Below are 18,777 nucleotides of genomic sequence, written 5' to 3' on the forward strand. Positions count from 1 at the left end.
GTACACAGCGGGGACAGAGGAACCGGTGTCATATTGACGCCGGTTTGTTTACAAGTGATCACTCCGTCATTTGACGGAGCGATCACATTGTAAATGCCGACGGGTGCAACAAGATGGCCGCCACTTCGGAACTAAGGCCGAGACCGAGGACCGCTCCGCGGATCGCGGCGTGTGCCAATCCGAACAGGGTGACCTCTTTGGATCACGGATCGGTGACGATCCATTTCACCCCTAAAACATACCATCATTAAATACTTGTGTTGTGTTGCACCAAATCTATGCTACTTTAAGTGAACATTCATTTGCACGCTGCTGGGCTGTAATTGAATGTGAGAGCACTTTGGTGGATCCGTCACACTGGGCTCTCAGTTTAGTTATTTTACATGCCCTCACCTTGGAATGCTGTGGATATGTCTGCTCAAAACGAACAGTGTTTTGTTTCGTAGTGGCGCTTCACATTGCTACTTTTTATTATTGCCACAGTTTCACAAACTGGTTTTAAGTTTCCCAAATGAAGAATGAACATATATTGGCCTGTCTATTCATTTTTGAAAGCTTGGTTTTCAGCAGCTACTTTTTTTTTTTAACGCAAGCCATGCTCTCTGGTGCTCGTTTCCTCCCCACACTCTGGTAATACTCTGTAAATGTCCCCATTAGTGTTCCTCTACCAGATTTAAAGCCTTGTACACACCAACAGTTTTCTTCCAAAACCAAAAAAACTGACAATCCAACGGTAGTACAGCGATCTTCCCCCACTGAGTTGTGTTTTGATGGGGGGAGGGCAGCCCCCAACCAGAACACTCCAGTTAGCTCTCTGAGCCACTGACTGAGAGCGCATAATCGGAAGCCAGTCGGCTGCTGGTTTTTCCACGGGCCGAATGTCAGCCGTTTATTGAACCGGCAGTTGTCGTCCGACATTCGGCTCATGTGTACTAGGCATTATTCATTATATTGGGCGCCCCCATCCGACTACCCCATAAATCAGTTGCCACTGTCAAGAGTACCTCCTTATATCAGGTGTCCCCAGAGTGCCCACTTACAACAGGTTTTTGCATCAGAGGGTACCCTTACATCTGGTGACTCACATTAGTGTGCCCCCTTACACCAGTTGTCCCCATCAGAGTGCCTCATTACGTAAGGATTCCCCATCACAGTGACCCCTTACATAGGGTGTTGCCATCAGAGTGCTCTCTTGCATCAGGTGTCCCCATCACAGTGCCACCTTCGATCAGGTATTCCCGTCAGAGTGCACCCTTGGATCAGATGTCCCCATCAGAGCACCCACATACATCAGGTTTTTGCAGCAGAAGACCCCCTTACATCTGGTGATTCCCATCAGTGTACCCGCTTACATCAGTTGTCCCCATCAGAGTGCCCCATTACAATAGGTTTCCCATCAGAGTGCCCCCTTACATCAGGCATCTCCATCAAAGTGTCCCCTTCCATCGTATTTTCCCATCAGAGTGCCCACGGCCCCAGCAACCAACCCGCACTGCTGAGCGGTGGGATTCAGACTGGCGGTCCAGACAGGAACGTCGCATACAATACAATGCCATTAAACTCTTTATGGAAGATGCACCTGCTGGTAACTTTTAAACACACCATGCTAAACAAAAAAAAAAAAAAAATTATAACAAAAATCAGTGTGGTAATGGACCAATTTTAATGCATCTGATCATAACTTGGATCTGGTAGTATTCAAAAGCAAAACTGATTTTTCAAGTTCTCTCCTTGCATAAGCAATCTGACTAAACTCAAAAGTCAGAACTTGCCTTGGAATTAGAACTCAGTCCCCTGATGATCTCTTTCCACTCTTTCCTCTTCTGTGTAACAAACTGGGGTGTAATATTTTGAAAGTTCAGATTGTTATCTCCAAGAAAATACTGCTCACACAGCGCTTCAGCCACACATACCACATACATTCCACAATCATAGCTGTTGTGCTGGACAGGTGCCTTCTCCTCCTGGCAACGAGGATTACCACCCAGCAACATACCTAGGTTTTTTGCCATGCGCTTGGCATGTGGGGCATTAGTCCCTGGTGCAGAGTCGAAATGAAGAAATCCACTGAACCTACGGAGGTAGGCAAGGAGGCTCCAGTGTGTGCCACCTGCTTCTGACCCTGCATTATCGTTCACAGGCAGCAAAACAAGGTCCTTGTTAGGAAGTTCCAGTGGCTGTAGGAACTCTTTGGCTTCATTCCCACAGCATTTGATGAACTGGCTTACTTCAGGGCTGAGGAAAGCAACTCTTTCAGCTCTAGATGGTGCTAAAGACAATGCCAAGAATTCAAAGGTAAAGCCGATGATGTTATCATTCAACCAATGCGGGGCATCAAGAAGAGTAACATCAGAAGAGCGTAGAAGAGAGTCTCCATAACTTAATACAACCTGCTCCATTCTGAAAGACAGGAAAACAAAGAATAATTAAACTATAAAGTGATGAAAAAAAGCACAGGTGTTTCATCTGCATTAATAAACATAAACCCGAGTCTCATAATGAATTATTAAATGATTGTCTTGCTTACCTTTACCCCACAGGCTCTCTTTTTTTTTTATTTATTATTTTTTTTTTTTTAAACATACTGACATTATTAAAAATGAGCAAGGGGGGGGATAGTCTCGTCTTGCATTGGTGTCTATGAGAACCGCCACACTCATGTCAGCAGTGGGTAAGAGATATAGCGGGAGAGGCACTATCTGGCAAATTTACAAGAACATATTTTAAGTAGAACTATGGACAAAAAAAAAAAAAAACACAACGGCGACATACATAAAGAGGAGTTTCAATACTAATAGTTTTATTACCTATTGGTCCTGCCAGGAGATTTGTTATTTTCCACTAACTGTAAAAGGCCAAACTATTCAGCATAAGGGGTAGTTGCATTTATGGCAAGTCCCTGTCTGTTGCTAAATGGGCAGAGCAACTATTAATCAACCAGCAGGAGCCACTGACTGCAGATGTTAAGGAATCTAATGTACATAATGATAATCAGAAAATGTCTATTTGCTTATGTGTATACATGTTCCTATGCTCCTCACTTATTATGTAGCATACAGATTGACTCTGTTCAGAGGTAAGATGGCATCTATACCCTACATCCCCTGCGTTAGAAGAATGCATTCGAGATAAGAAAACCAGCTTCAACCAAACTTCAAGCATCAAGTTTCTTCATTTCTCTTGTATTGTAACCAATGAGATGTACCAATTAGACTGACATAGTAATGACGTATATTTCTGTATAAAATATTAACACCGCCCACGAATAAATCAGATTTTAGAAGTAACTGAGCTGAACGTATCTCAGAGAGTGTTTACTTCTAATGTGCATGCACATTTATACTTTTCAATTAGAAATAGCAGCAGATAACCAAGAACTAATTTGTAGTTCTTATCTATTACAGAGGACTGCATAAAAGCACACAGAGACACCCTCCATAGGAATTTGGTCATCCTATTAAAAAGTGAGAGCAGAAACGGGAGAGATGAACACCTGTTTATGAAATATGTATTCAAATCATCATAAAAAAAACCTTACACATCTAAAGTTACATAGCAAAAAGGGATCCACCTACACAGCCTTAGTATTTTGGGTTTACAGTGCATCCGCAAAGTATTCACAGCACTTCACCTTTTCCACATTTTATGTTACAGCCTTATTCAAAAATGGATTAAATTAAATATTTTCCTCAATATTTTACAAACAATACCCCATAATGACAACTTATAAGAAGTTTGAAATCTTTATTATTATTAAAAAAAAAAAAAAAAAAACCCACGTGTACATAAGTATTCACAGCTCAATACTTTGTTGAAGCACCTTTGGCACCAATTACTCTTTTTGAGTATGATGCTACAAGCTTGGCACACCGATTTTTGGGCAGGTTCTCCCATTCTTCTTTGCAGGACCTCTCAAGTTCCATCAGGTTGAATGGGGCGCATTGGTGCACAGCCATTTTCAGATCTCTTTAGAGATGTTCAATCGGGTTCAAGTCTGGGCTCTGGCTGGGAATTCATAGAGTTGTCCCGTAGCCACTCTTGTTATCCTGGCTGTGTGTTTAGGGTTGTTGTCCTGTTGAATATGAACCTTCACCCCCAGTCTGAGGTACAGAGCACTCTGGAGCAGGTTTTCATCAAGATGTCTCTGTACATTGCTACATTCATCCTTCCCTCGATCCCGACTAGTCTCCCAGTTCCTACCACTGAAAAACATCCCCACGGCATGATGCCACCACCATGCTTCACTGTAGGCATGGTATTGGCCAGGTGATGAGCGGTGCTTGGTTTCCTGCAGACGTGACGCTTGCCATTCAGGGAGTTCAATCTTTATTTCATCAGACCACAGAAGTTTATTTCTCATGGTCTGAGAGTCCTTCGGGTGCCTTTTGGCAAACTCCAGGCGGGCTGTTACGTGTATTTTACCGAGGAGTGGCTTCTGCCTGGCCACTCTACCATACAGGCCTGATTGGTGAAGTGGTGCAGAGATGGTTGTTCTTCTGGAAGGTTCTCCTCTCTCCACACAGAAATGCTGGAGCTCTGTCAGAATGACCATTGGGTTCTTGGTTACCTCCCAGACTAAGGCCGTTTTCCCCCAATCGCTCAGTTTGGCTGGGTGGCCAGCTCTAGGAATCTGGTGGTTCAAAACTTCCTTAATTTACAGATGGAGGCCACTGTGCTCATTGGGTCCTTCAATGCTGCAGATATTTTTCTGTACCCTTCCTTAGATCTGTGCCTTGATACAATTCTGTCTTGGAAGTCTACAGACAATTCCTTGGACTTCATAGCTTGGTTTGTGCTTCGGCATGCACTGGTAACTGTAGGACCTTATATAGACAGTCGTGTGCCTTTCCAAATCATGTCCAATCAACTGAATTTACCACAGGTGGACTCCAATAATCTGTAGAAACATCTCAGGCCGGGTTCACACTATACTACACGACAGTAGTACGACTTTCATCCTACTTTGCTCTGCAACATCAGTCATACATTGGTCTTACATCCATCCGACTTTCATGAACAGGATATTACTTTGATCCGACTTTTCAGATAGCACGACTTGTCCTTTGACCAATCAAAACTAACACAATGGGAGCAGCTACAGCAGGGAGCAGGAAATAACACGTCGGATGACAAAGTTGGATGGTTAGGACAAGGATCCGACTTTGATCCTACTTCAAATGATAGTCAATGGGCTGAAGTAGGATCAAAGTTGGACAAAAGTAGTACAGGGAGCATTTTCAAAGTCGGACCGACTTGTGCCAGACCAGTTAAGATGGCTACCATAGGAAAATATTGATTTTCACACGTCATGCGACATGAGCTCCCAATGTCAGAGCGTTTGTCGCACTAGTGTGAACCCAGCCTCAAGGATGATCAGTGGAAACAGGATGCACCTGAGCTCAATTTGAATGTGATGGCAAAGGCTGTGAATACTTATGTAAATGTCATTTATTTCTTATTTTTAATACATTTGCAAAGATTCCAAACAAACTTCATTCACATTGTCAATATGGGGTATTGTTTGTAGAATTTTGAGAAAAATAATGAATTTAATCCATTTTGGAATAAGCTTGTAACATAACAAAATGTGGAAAAAGTGAAGCGCTGTGAATGCTTTCCGGATGCACTGTACATATATTTTAACTACTTCCAGCCCAGGTCAATTCTGACATTTTTCTCCTACATGTAAAAATTTGTTTTTTTGCCAGAAAATTATTTAGAACTCCCAAACATTATATAAATTTTTTAAGCAGAGGCCATAGAGAATAAAATGGTGATTGTTGCAATTTTTTATGTCACAGTATTTTTGCAGTGATATTTCAAATGCAATTTTTTTGAGAAAAAAAAATATACTTTAATGAATTTTCGTGCAAAAAAAAAATTTAACCCAATTTTTTGGTAAAGTATAAAAGATGATGTTATGCCGAATAAATACCGTATTTATCGGCGTATAACACGCACATTCATTTTAAGAGGGAAGTTTCAGGAAAAAAATAAAATGTTTGTATTGGCGTATAACACGCACGCGCTATTTGCACCCGATTTTCATGGTGAAAAAGTGAGTGTTATACGCCAATAAATACAGTATACACCCAACATGTCACGCTTTAAAATTGGTGCCAAAGTACGGTACTTAAAAATCTCCATAGGCGACACTTTACATTTTTTTACAGGTTACCAGTTTAGAGTTAAAGAGTAGGGCTAGCACTAGAATTATTGCTATAATGTTTGTGGGAATACCTCATGTTTGGTGCCAACATTGTTTACATATGTGGACGCGACCTACGTATGCATTTGCTTCTGTACATTAGCATGGGAAACGTTATTTTTATTACTTTTATTCTTATCACCAGAAAACCGTAATAGATGTGACAGAAATAAGGCATGACAGGTCCTCTTTATGGAGAAATCTGGGGTCAATAAGAACAGGAGCTTTTTGTTGCCATGGCTACAGCAACGTAAGTAGTATTACACTAGCCAAGACTTACATTGCTGAAGCCATTCCAAAGTATAACAATATAAATTAGATTAAATAAAACCTTTCCCTCAAGATCTCACAGCTTGCACACAGGATCTACCTGGAAGGCACTGGTGAAGTCGCCTTCCTAAGGGCATCTGGGAGGCCAGGCTAAGTCACCAGTGCTTAGGAAGATCAGGAAGTGGATGTAGCATATTTATCGACGTACAAACACGCAATTTTTTCCCCTGAAAACAGAGAGTAAATTGTGCCTGTGTGTTATACGCCGATATATTTTTTTTACCAATGGGGGGTGGGGATCAGGTGGTCTGCCTCGTTGGGAGGGTGTCGGCCGGTCGCCCCACCCTTCCTGGCCCTGGTTCAGAAAATAACACTGCCAGCTCCCCCCACCGTCACCCCCAATGCTTGTACCTGTAAACAGGAGCCTAAGCAATGCCGCTCCTTCTGGCCGCTCTCCTCCTTCTCCTCGACTGTCGATTTTGATTGGAGGAGGCGGCTTCTGTGTGCCTCAATTGAGCTCTCTCGTGGACCCGGTCATGCGACTCTCCTCTGCTCATTGATGGTCACATGAACGCTCTCCTCCCACTCTGCTGCCTCCTCGATTGTAGCTTTTGATTGGAGGAGAGCAGTCATGTGGCCATCAATAAACCAGTCAAGGAGAGTCACATGGCCGGGTCCACAAGAGAGCAGCGTTAATTGAGGAACACAGAAGCTCTCATCCACAATGAGTGTGACACAGGAGGAGCTTCTCAACCCCTAAAACACTGGTCATCAACCCTGTCCTCAGGGCCCACTAACAGGCCAGGTTTACAAGATAACTGAAATATATGACAGGTGATATCATTTGCTGCTCAGTGATTGCAGTATTCTAGTCTGCATCTCCCCAAGGTAATACTTAAAACCTGGCCTGTTAATGGGCCCTGAGGACAGGGTTGATGACCACTGCCTAAAAGGTATGCTGGCAGCGCTGTCCCAGGAGGCTTGTACTGTTCAAGGATGCTGTACAGGGGGTCTGTGTGCTGTGGAAAGTTTTTTCCCAGAAACTTCTCTCTTAAAATCAGGGTGCGTGTTATACACCGATAAATACGGTTATTTAAAATGTAAGCTTTGTAATTAAAACTTTTTACTAAACCGTGACTGGGTCTTGTTTACAGATGTGGTTTTCTGTTTGGTGGGGAAAAGTCTGCTTTAATTTGTGAGTTTTATATCTGCCAGGAGTTCAATTTTAAAGCCCAACCATCATTTTGATAGATGCAGTCCCTATTAGCCCTTTCACTTAACATGCAGTGAGAGCACTGGGCCCAACACTGTGTTAAAGGAGGGAAAAGATTTACACAGGATTCTCAAGGATTTTTGAAAATATTTTTTGGGGCGTTATTGTATAGAGTATTTAAAGTGTTTTTGAGCCTTGGCTTTTTAGCTAATAGAGAAAAATAACACCCGTTTTATAACTAGTTGCTAGCTTTTTCATCCACTTTTATTATTATTATTTTTTTTTTACTTTATTTTTATAAGGGGTTAATTGTTAGGGGTTTATTTATTATGTTAGGTTAGGGATTAATATTTTGGTTAGGGTTATTAGTTATTTTATTTAAATATTTATTTTTTATTTTTCAGTAATAACCACTCAAGTCCCGGACCATTTTGCTGGCCAAAGACAAGAGCACGTTTTGCGATTCGGCACTGCATCGTTTTAACGAACAATTGCGCGGTCGTGTTCCCAAACAACATTGCTGTCCTTTTTTTCCCCACAAATAGAGCTTTCTTTTGGTGGTATTTGATCACCCCTGCGGTTTTTATTTTTTTGCGCAATAAACAAAAAAAAAAGAGCGACAATTTTGAAATAAATGCATTCTTTTTTACTTTTTCTTTTTTTCTTTTTACTATAATAAACATCCCCAAAAAAATATAAAAAAGCCTTTTTTTCCCTCAGTTTAGGCCGATACGTATTCAACATATTTTTGGTAAAAAATAAATAAATAAAAATTGCAATAAGCGTTTTTGATTGGTTTGCACAAACATTATAGCGTCTACAAAATAGGGGATAGATTTATGGCATTTTTATGAATAATTTTTTTTTTTACTAGTAATGGCGGTGATTTTTATTGCGACTGCGGACACATCGGACAATTTTGACACATTCTAGGAGGCGGGGGAGTGTGTCCTGGGGAGTGATTCTAACTGTGGTGGAATGGGCTAGCAATGACACAACACTGATCGCTGCTCCCTGATGTCCTGTCACTAGGCAGAACGGGGAGATGCTGTGTTTACATCGTCATCGCCCCGTTCCACGATCGCAGGCACCCGGCGGACATCGAATCCACAGGGCCGGTCACGGAGCTCACGGTGGGAAATTCATAGTAACGTACAGGAATGTTACTTTGCCCAGCCGTGTCATTCTGCCGACGTATATCTACAGGAACCGGTCGGCAAGCGGTTAAAATTTTTATTTATTTATATTATTATTTAAAAGGGTTGGAAAGGTTTGATTAAAAAAAAATATATATATATATATATATATATATATATATATATATATATATATATATATATATATATATATATATATACACACACACACACACACACACACACACACACACACACACACATTCCCTGGGGGGCACTCGTGCGGGCGCGCTCCTGAGTCCTGCTGCTGTGTCCCGCTGTCTGCGTCACAGACAATAGGACTCGGCCCTGCCCCCCATGTCACTGGCTTTAATAGGCAACAGTGGGAGCCAATGCTCTTGCTGCCATCAATCCAGCCAATGAGGACCCAAGAAAGCTACTGGAACTGCTCTGCTCGTCCCCGTCGCTGGAATGATCAGGTTAAGGTAAGTAGAAGGGGGGTTGCTGCACTACAAAAGGTTTTTCACCTTAATACATTAAAGTGAAAAACCTTGAGGGGTTTTCCCTTTTAAATCTTGCATTTGCGCAGAAAAACGCATGACAAAACTCGCTAAAATGCTCAAATCAAGGGTTTCTATGAAACAAAAAATACGCTTCAAAAACACACCAATCGTTCTAATTCAAGCTAAAAATCGTGCTCCAGAACTTTTTTGAGCGTTAGGTGACTTGTAGTGGAGATGTGAACCACTTTCATAGAAAACCATTGATTTTTTTTCTCACCTCCAGCTTTTGAGCTTTGTGCTTCAAACTACAAAATGCTGAGGCATGAATGGGGCCTTAGTCCTAGTTCTCATCGGTGCGATTTGTAATGCGACTTGACAGTTCAAAATTGCATGACAAGACACACCCCATTGCCAGCAATGGAACCAATCAAATTGTTGGGACTCGTTTTTGCAATTTCATCGACTTCTGTTAAAAGAAGTGAGACAATGAAATCAAAGACCCAAATCGCACTGATCTGCGGCTTTGAAATCGCACTGAAGTAGCATTATTTCAAAGTCGCACTGGTGTGAACCAGGGCTTGGTGACAGTAAGTCTCAGTCACAGAATTATAAATGATGCAGCAAGTAAAACCCGTCACATTTCTGTCTTCAGCCGATCTATTACGTCTGCTGGTGACAATATTGTATGACATAAAAAAGCAGTAATACACGTGTGTAGGATCTGAGAGCTAGGAACACATACAGGAATCATGGCTTCCTCTACAACCTACACAGCATTTCCTCCCAGACCAGGGTTCACATCACAGTGTAGTCTAATAGGAAGCCCAGAACATACAAGGAGGGATAATGGATATAAACCAGCACAGACAGGGCAACTTACAGCAACTGCAGGACAAGGAGCACGGCACTGTTACATGGCACACACCACTTCCAGCATCAGGAGAGTTAACTACAAATAGCCCAAACCTCCCGTCCCCAAAAGATGACATCACCTGAAACACTTCTGAGCACTAGAAAGAAGTAATTCATGTAGACAGTGGTACAGCGGAGGCCATTTTGCTGTAGATCAACAAAGCGCTTTTTCAGTCAAGGCGTTCCGTCAGATTAAGCAACCCGTCTGAATGTGTAACGGAAGTGACGTTTCGTCGCTGCCATCTTGCTATACCCCACACTCCTCCATAGTAAGGATACACTGAGGAGGGGGAAAGCAGACATCTTGTTACACCCACAAGAATTTTGCATTTTACACTTATTTTTAACAGAAAAGTGAGATTATATAGTGAAATACAGTAAAGTAAAACCTTGGTTTGAGATCGTTTTGCAAGAAAAGCAAAATCTTTTAATACATTTTGACTTGATATGCAAGCGATATCTTGATATACAAGTAGCATCATGCCACAACTGAGTATAAAAGAGAAGAGAGGCCCTTCTAAGTGTAGCAATATGGTTACATTTAATGAAGGTACAACAGTTAGCAAGTCACATGGTTGATGATTAAATGAGACACATCTAAGTATGCAGGCATCAGGGGTAAAGCTATCCACATAGATCACCCTCCACACCACCGACGTCATCCCTTCCATGCTGCGCACCTCGCTTTCAGATCACTCTACTGCAGGGTAGTCTTCCCGGTCACGATTGCAGACTGACATCAATGAGAGCCAGTGTTCTGCCGTATAGTGTCCGGCCATAAAATAGTGTCCGGGCCGTACTGCGCATGCAGACGAAACTTCGGAAAATCTCCGAAGCTGAACGGCGCTTGCGCTGTGAGTGGAGGTGGTAGCCCCACCATCCAAGCGGACATAGGGTTGTGAATAATAGAGGGCCCCTCACGGGCGAGCTTAGCTCGCCACGCTTCGGGCTCGGCCTTGCTGCGCTCAGCTCTTTTTTATTCCTACTCTATGTCCACTTGGATAGTGGGGATAGAACCTGGACTCACGGCGCAGGCGCCGTTCATCCTCTGCAATTTTCGGAATCTGTGTTGTTGTGTACTGCGCATGCGCAGTACGCAGCGGACACTATCAGATGGAGGACGTTATATGACAAGACACCGGTGGTGCGGAGGATGGTCTATATGGACAGCTTTACCCCAGATGCCTGCATACGTAGATGTTCCTGTTTTAATCAACCATGTGAGTTGCTAAATGTTGCACCTTCATTAAATGTAGCCATATTACTAAACGTAGAGGCGCCTCTCTTCTCTTTTATACTCTGTAGCTCCTGCTGGATTTTGCTTCTAATCCCTTTGTGGAGGCTTTCATTTGTGGATGGACATTTTATCACATTGCTATAATATTTTTATATGGACTATGAACTGAAGGATAAATGGTTGTGGAATGAATCATCTGAGTTTCCATTATTTCTTATGGGGAAATTTACTTTGATATAAAAGTGCTTTGGATTACAAGCATGTTTCCAGAACGAATTATGCTCGCAATCCAAGGTTTTACTGTACTTAGAACTTAGAACTCCGTCTGACTGGTTAGATGTTGAATTTTAAAAGCAGCCAACTCTAGTCAGATTAGCAAACCTTTGACATGAGCAGGGTTCAACATCTAATCAGTCAGACAGAATTCTAAACTCACTTTACTGTAAAAAATAAGTGTAAAATGCAAAACTCTGGTGGGTGTAACAAGATGTCCGCTTTCCCCCTCCTCAGTGTATTCTTACTATGGAGGAGTGTGGGGTGTAGCAAGATGTCAGCAACGGAATGTCACTTCCATTACACATTCTGATGGGTCGCCAAATCTGATGAAACAAAGGCACCCTTTAAAATTATGGACAGTCTCGGGCACCCCATTCTAAACTGTAAAAAAACTCTTCTAATAATTTTACATAATACAGCGACATCCGCACACAGGTAGAACACCCAGCGTTAGAGGGGATTTTTTTCTTCCAAAGCAAATTACATGTTTGCCCTCAGATACTGACTAGTATTCCAATGTTTCTCTTCTTCCTCAATTTTTGTCTATCACTCAGCTAATGCCACCCCAGTGCTAAGGAGGAGAGCCAGGGGAGGGTCAAACAAGGATGCTGTGGAGGCAACAGACATCCTCTTATCAACTGATGAGATCATTGGTTGTTAGGATGCCAGTGTCTAGAAAGTCGTAATGGTGCATAATGAAAACCTATAGTTTTGTGTAACTAAAAGGCAGGCTTCATCCACCTGTTGGCTTGCATACAATTTTTGATACATTTTTAGGCATTTTGCCAAGGCACCCCTGAAGAAGCCTCAAGGCACCCTGGTTGAAAAGGCTGGTCTACAGTGCGGTCAGGCTGCTGAAAGGCTTCTAACAACCCTTGGAAACATTATGGGCTAAATAAAATCCTGCATGTGCTACTGTGAGAATTAGGGCTTTGTTCACACCTCCGCCCGATGTGCTCGCAGCAGGGGTCCGGTGCGTCCCTGTTCTCTGTTTCAGGGAAGAATCAGGACCGAATTATTGCCTGAATTTGGCCATGAAACTGAGCCAAAGACGCACAGTTGTGCAAGCCTCTCCGCAGCCACAACGGAGATAAGTGAACCAGCTCCATAGAGAGCCGGTCACAATCTCTTGTCATGCGCATTGGATGCAGGGAAACCCGCTTCCAATTTGTATAGGTGTGAACCCAGCCTCAAGGTGCCTCCTGCCCTAGGTAGGGTCGCCATCCCTTTAAACCCAAACACATAATAATTTCACGGGTTCTGAGGCTGATTAAGGTGCTAATTAAACTCATTTGGTGCCTTATCTGCATTAAATTAGCCTCAGAACCTGTGTAATTGATATGTGTTTGAGTTTAAAGGGATGAGGTGGCAACCTTAGTCCTAGGGCTCATTCACACCAGAACGCGGTGCAGGAAACCTGTACTGCGTTCAAAACACACTGGGTGCAATGTATTCCTAATGACACCCAAACATAGATCGCAAATGCAGTGCATGTGCCAACACTGGATCACAGGGTACCGCAGTATCATGCAATCTAATGCAGTGCATTTTGGAATAGTAGTGCATGTACTACTTTTGTTGCAATCTAGTGTGATTTCAGATTCTCTCTCCGGGATACTGGTTGTAGTGGTCGGTACACAAGATGCAGGCCTCGCCACAGGAGCATATACAGCAGACTCCTCGGTGGCGATGCCCGTGGCCCAGTCCATACGATATGCAAGCGGCGGCACAGTGGGTAGCTCCACTTTAAATAGGTATTCTCCGTATTGCAGGCATCGGACAAGCGGCTGGAGACTTGCGACCAGTCCCTCGCACTTGTTGCAGAGCATTCCCAGTGCCTCGACACCTCCTGTCGTATACAGCACAAAATGCCACTGCAGTCTCAGGTGAATTCCTGTATCTGTAAGCAAAGTCCCAGGCAGTCTCACACTTGTGGCGCTTCCCACTGAAGGCACCTGGGTCCCATGATGATTTTTTTCACTTTAGCAAAGAAAAACAAACTTTTCTTTCTTTCTCCTTCGACACACTCGCGGTGCCTCATGCAGGAAAAGAACAGGCAAGACTCATCCCACTGGTTCCTCCGGTTACACAACTCGGAGGCTTTTCTCAACTCCACCCACAGTCTACATGCCAGGCAGTGGCCCTCAATCACTCCTTGTAAAAATGGCACAGTCCAAAAAACAAAACAAAAACCCTCTACCGTATAAATTCCACACAAACAGTTCTCTTTAGTTACGAGAGGTAATGGCAAATCCCAGACTCCTGCCCCCACATGTAGCACTGACCCCCGAAGGAGCTGCTGGTTTTATTTGGGCTTACTGTTACCTCACTTGGTCGCTTCTCCGTCTTGGGGTTTCCGTGGCCCAAAGAATGTGGAAACTGACACTGAATCCTCTTTTGGGTTATTTATTTAGAACAGAACAGAGTCTCTCAATAAAGGGTAGAGGGTTAGGAGTGAGTTCAGGCACTTAGATTGCAAAAATGGAAGTCTTTAGAGAAAATCCAGAGAATAGAAACCGTTTCACAACTGGATTTAACAACCCCCCAATAGACCTGTCTCACTAGGCCTAGCAGCCGGTGGGATGCTCGGCAAAGTCTCTGCCACAGATTTGTGAGATACACTTGAGCATTACTGAGGGCCGATCCAGCGATACTGTATGAGTGTTGATCCATGTTGCGTCCTTCAACTAAGCCTCCAGGCTCCTTCAGAGAAACCAGCCTTGCGCACGGTCTTCTCCTGAAAGAGTCCTCCCCTGGGGTTCTTCAGTTGCTGGGCCTCTCCCTTCAGATGAGATGGCACCGGACCACCCTTGGATCAGTAGGCCCCAAAATTCGCTCGGGCCTGTCCCTGCAGTTGCTTCGCCTCGGGCCAGCTGGCCCCCGAGACTCAGGATGCATGGTTCTACATCCCAGGCCAGGAGGGCCATGGGGCTGGTTCAGGAGGACCACCAGAACCAAACAGACAGAAAATAAAACGACCCCCGCCAACGTGGCGTCGGTACCTTCAATACCCCCCCCCCCCAGAATGTACAGCAGGAAAACACTCCCACTGGTCTGGTTCCGAGAGAATAGTGGCATTCAATGCACCCAGCTAGACTGTGTTTCTACTCTTGCCGGCGGTGACAGCAACACCTGCGGTCAAGGAGAACCCAGTGCAACCCAGCTGGGCTGGTACTGAGACCAGAAATTTGGAGAAATAGTCCTGAAACCCAACTGCGGTTTCAGGCAAATTAACTTTTCAAAAACCATAGTGCCTGCTCGTCTGGAGCCAGCGCTACATACAATAATTCCTTAATTTTTTTTCATGCATTTATATTTTCACATATACATACAGGTCAAACTGTCCAGTAAAACTGACATTAACAGAGGTTGGCAGAAACCACATAACAGAGATTTCAACTAGGGGAAAAATATACCAGGGTGATCAAATAGAAGGCCAAGCAAAGTGTGCTGCAGCCAAAAGTGAGTGTGGCTAATTTAAATAAAATATGTGCAAGCTTTAATGTGAAAGGTCACTTGTCACCAAAAAAATGCAACAAACTCTGGATTGTACTGTTAGTAAAAAATATATATATCCGCCCCTGATATCCTCTACCACCACTGCGCCAAGAAACATGAAAAAAAAAGCTGCTACTTCAAAACAAATTGTGTATAATAACTGAAATTCAACCTATAACCAAATAAATAGGAAAAACTAGTAGCGCTAGTGAAATGGATCATAGTAATAATTAGTGATTCTTATACAAATGTGACATAAATCACCCAGTGACAAGTGACATAACTATTTAAATAGTCAAAAAAAATAATTAAAAAATTCCAAAGAGTTCAATCTTCTTAAATCCTTGAAACTTCCACCACACCAACGAGCTTGTGACACCTCTCCCTCTGAAAAAAACACTCACCAACTGCTACTGCCTCCTACTCTCGTGTTCGGCTCAAGCGTAATATACCCACACCTGGGTTAAATAACGACCATCCACTTTATCCACGTGATTAATACCAAGATATCTCCATATGTGAAAAATAAAAATAAGAGGTGCTCTGCATAGCGTGATATAGTGTCAACCAGTTTAATAAAATCACACCAACACTCCAATAATTAAACTCACATTTCAAACAATAAAAGATAGCCTTCAATGTAAAATCACAGCAAACAGAAGAAAATGGCTAAGTGGTGTACTGCGGCCACGGCGGACCTGAAGTGTGCGCTCACACGGTGTCTCTCACCCACTCCTAGGTATCTGCTCTCGGCATCAGTATTGATACTCAGTTGAGCGGCGTCTCACGTCAGTAAGATTGATTGCCATGTAGACAAACTCTGGATTGAGGCTCCTTTCACACAGGCAGCCAGGGTGTGGTAAAAATAAGCTGTTGATCCAAATTTTTACTGCCCCCGACCGCTCACCCACAAGCAGTTGAGGTTTTGCTCAGAGGAGTACACATTAACATTACAAGCAGTATTTGACAGGCGTTGCCTAGTGAGAGGAGCAAAGCACTGGGCTTCCGGTTGTGTCTGCCAATAAAAAAAAATGTAAAAGAAAAAACAGGCTTAAGAAAATGGTATCACCTCCTGAATATCTGCTAACCTCCTTTCATTGTCCTCTGAAAAGCAATCCACCATAAATAGATTTTCAGAATGGGTCGATAAACATTACTACTAGCAGGAAAGGAACCTTCATTTTTTTTAATCTTATTTGGTTTCTCCCAAATCTGTCAGTTTTACTGGACAGCTTGACATATATGTAAATGTGGGAAGAAATATAAAAAAAACATATTTTACTAACTTTTTGGTTAGTTTACAAACAGTGGTACTGGAGTATAATCGCTTAATTCGAAAATTGGGGGGGAGCAAAACCCAGATAGCAAGAATAACGTGCCACAAATTTGTGACAGTGTTGTAAGTCTGTTAACTTGCTGCACATTTTCCATAGTTGCCTACATTGTAAAAAAATGTATAGGGACCCCTTTTTGTCTGTAGGTGGCATCTTCTTATAATTAGGGGGCGGGACATTTTGTTTGTGGGCGTAACATAGTGGGGGAAAATAAATGCGGATGACCTTGTTGGTACATGTATAGCGATACCCTCACTTAAGAGGGCCGCAAGTTTGGTTTGGGCCCTGAGCACAGCTCCGCCAACCCCCCCGGCAAATCTGCTCTACCCACTCTGGCACAGTTAGTATCTAGCAATACACATTAAATCGCTTATACTCTAAATATGTGTGTGTGCGTGGGTGGATAACTCAAGCTCGTAGACAATCTTTGAAAGTATATATAACTGACTTTACTTGTTGTTTTTATAAAAGGAATAACATGAATCGAACATTTGGTTTGCAACACATAAGCAGGTCCCTGCAGTAACCAGTAATAAAGATAAACAGAGTAATCAGCATAATAAAGTATTGCTATGCAACTCTAGCGCTGCCCTTTTTCAGCTACTTCCCCGCATGGGTAAACTAACACCAAGCACTATCTACCTATGCAGTCAGGCCTGACTGATCTAGATGGAAGTCCAGTGAAACAATATTCGCTAGCAATCTTTCGGTGGTGCACTTGAAGAACAACTTTGTAATCCAAACGAATAATAAAGATAAAGTATCTGTCTTTAAACAGCTCTCACCACCCGGACAAGTCCAAGTCCGTTTCCTCCGCCGATTCGTCTAGGAACAGGAATCCACCGACCTCCGAGTCTTCAATTCTTCTGGTGTACTGCAGCAAGGATGAGAAAATGTCTCTCAGGTGCAGCTAGGCTGGCAGAGGGCTCTTTGGAAAAGAGCACAAGGCCCAGGCTTCAGGCCTTGTGCCTCCAGCAGTTCAGCACAGACCTCTTCTTGCTAGGAGAGGGGGGGGGTGTCCAAAAGAGCGAACTAGGCCTCTCCCCCTCCTTATATGCCCTCCCCCATGAGTCTCTGGGGCATTACTCCAAACATCCTGGGAACCAGCGGGGTTCTGGGAACAGTAGTTTTATAGTCCTTAAAGAGACCCCGCTACACATGTCTCCCACACAAGTAATAAAATGCAAGAATCCTGTTACAAGCTTACTTTCACTGGTAAAGAATCACAGTACCTCGGGCAACAATGTTACCAAGTACTTCTGATGGGTGTTCGAGGGGCTGCAACCAGAGGGAGACATTTCTCCATCTATGGTGGGAATGTTCTAAAACTCGCTCCTTCTGGATGGAGGTTATTTGACTTATACAGAACATTAACATGTGGCTTGTACCCGATTAACTACTTTTCATGTTTCCCTGTTTTGAATTATCTTTTGTCAGATATAAACAATCTATTCTTGATTTCTAGACTTTGGAAAACGGCAAAGCTCCTATAATAAAAATGGATACAGAAAAGTTGACACACACACCTTTGGTCAGGCAGAGCCTCCTTTGCCTGGCTCTGGATTGTTCTTCCTTCTGCTTGCTGGGACAGGCAAACTTTCCTTCAATGCCCCCTGCTGTTTATTTCAGGTGTGGCACAAATAAAATAAAAAAACGGTGTTTGTATATATGTGTGTATGCACATATCCGTATGTGTATGTATGGGCAATAATTTATTTATTTCCCTTAGACTTTTGTTTAAAAGAAAAGAAAAAGGAACACTTTTTAATTTTTTTGTTACCAGTGTATATTTTTATCTTTCATCTCTAAACCTTTTGCTCTCTGATGCTATTTTCCATTTCAGTTACCCTTGTTTTTTTCAGCTGTACTTATTTCAATTATTTCGGCCAGGCAGACCCCTCCTAGTTGCCTGTCACTAGAAGAGCATCCTGGCACCTCGGCAGGTGGTGTTAACCCACTTTACTCTGTTGCTCTGGCGAGTGGACAGCGTGGGGGCATTAGTAGCTCCACTTCATCAGAGGAAGGCTCGGAACTGCTTGGCTTCAGTTTTCCTTCCATTGAACTATGTATCTAGACAGTCAAGCAGGCCAATTGTATGAGTAAAGTCATATTCACCCTTTCTTCAGAACAGCAAAGTCCGGAGAGAAAATCTCCTTTATTTGTCTATACAGGTTTTATCCTCGTTAGAGA

At 43.0% G+C, this 18,777-nt stretch overlaps 1 protein-coding gene across 2 annotated transcripts; it reads right to left on the reverse strand.

Annotated features, from left to right (window-relative positions):
- Positions 1 to 1,640: 1,640 nt before the first annotated feature.
- On the reverse strand, positions 1,641 to 10,396 carry SENP8 (SUMO peptidase family member, NEDD8 specific). 2 transcript variants are annotated; one of them, XM_077473430.1, is made up of 2 exons: positions 10,323 to 10,396; positions 1,641 to 2,400 (listed from the first exon to the last, which is right to left on the reverse strand). In XM_077473430.1, the coding sequence occupies exon 2, from the start codon at positions 2,397 to 2,399 to the stop codon at positions 1,755 to 1,757; it is 645 nt and encodes a 214-aa protein (XP_077329556.1). In that variant the 5' UTR covers position 2,400; positions 10,323 to 10,396; the 3' UTR covers positions 1,641 to 1,754. The 2 variants fall into 2 exon arrangements, with proteins under 2 accessions (XP_077329556.1, XP_077329555.1); XM_077473429.1 differs by lacking the exon at positions 10,323 to 10,396 and adding an exon at positions 10,211 to 10,317.
- Between the last annotated feature and the right edge of the window lie 8,381 nt (positions 10,397 to 18,777).

Source organism: Lithobates pipiens, unplaced genomic scaffold, assembly GCF_037356315.1.
Source record: "Lithobates pipiens isolate NorthernLeopardFrog02 unplaced genomic scaffold, aLitPip1_a1.2 Scaffold_8, whole genome shotgun sequence".
In the NCBI taxonomy this organism is placed as follows: Eukaryota; Metazoa; Chordata; class Amphibia; order Anura; family Ranidae; genus Lithobates; species Lithobates pipiens.

What these genes read in the sequence shown, in the direction of transcription:
- SENP8 (XM_077473430.1), bottom strand. Translation starts at nt 2,399, where the DNA reads ATGGAGCAGGTTGTATTAAGTTATGGAGACTCTCTTCTACGCTCTTCT.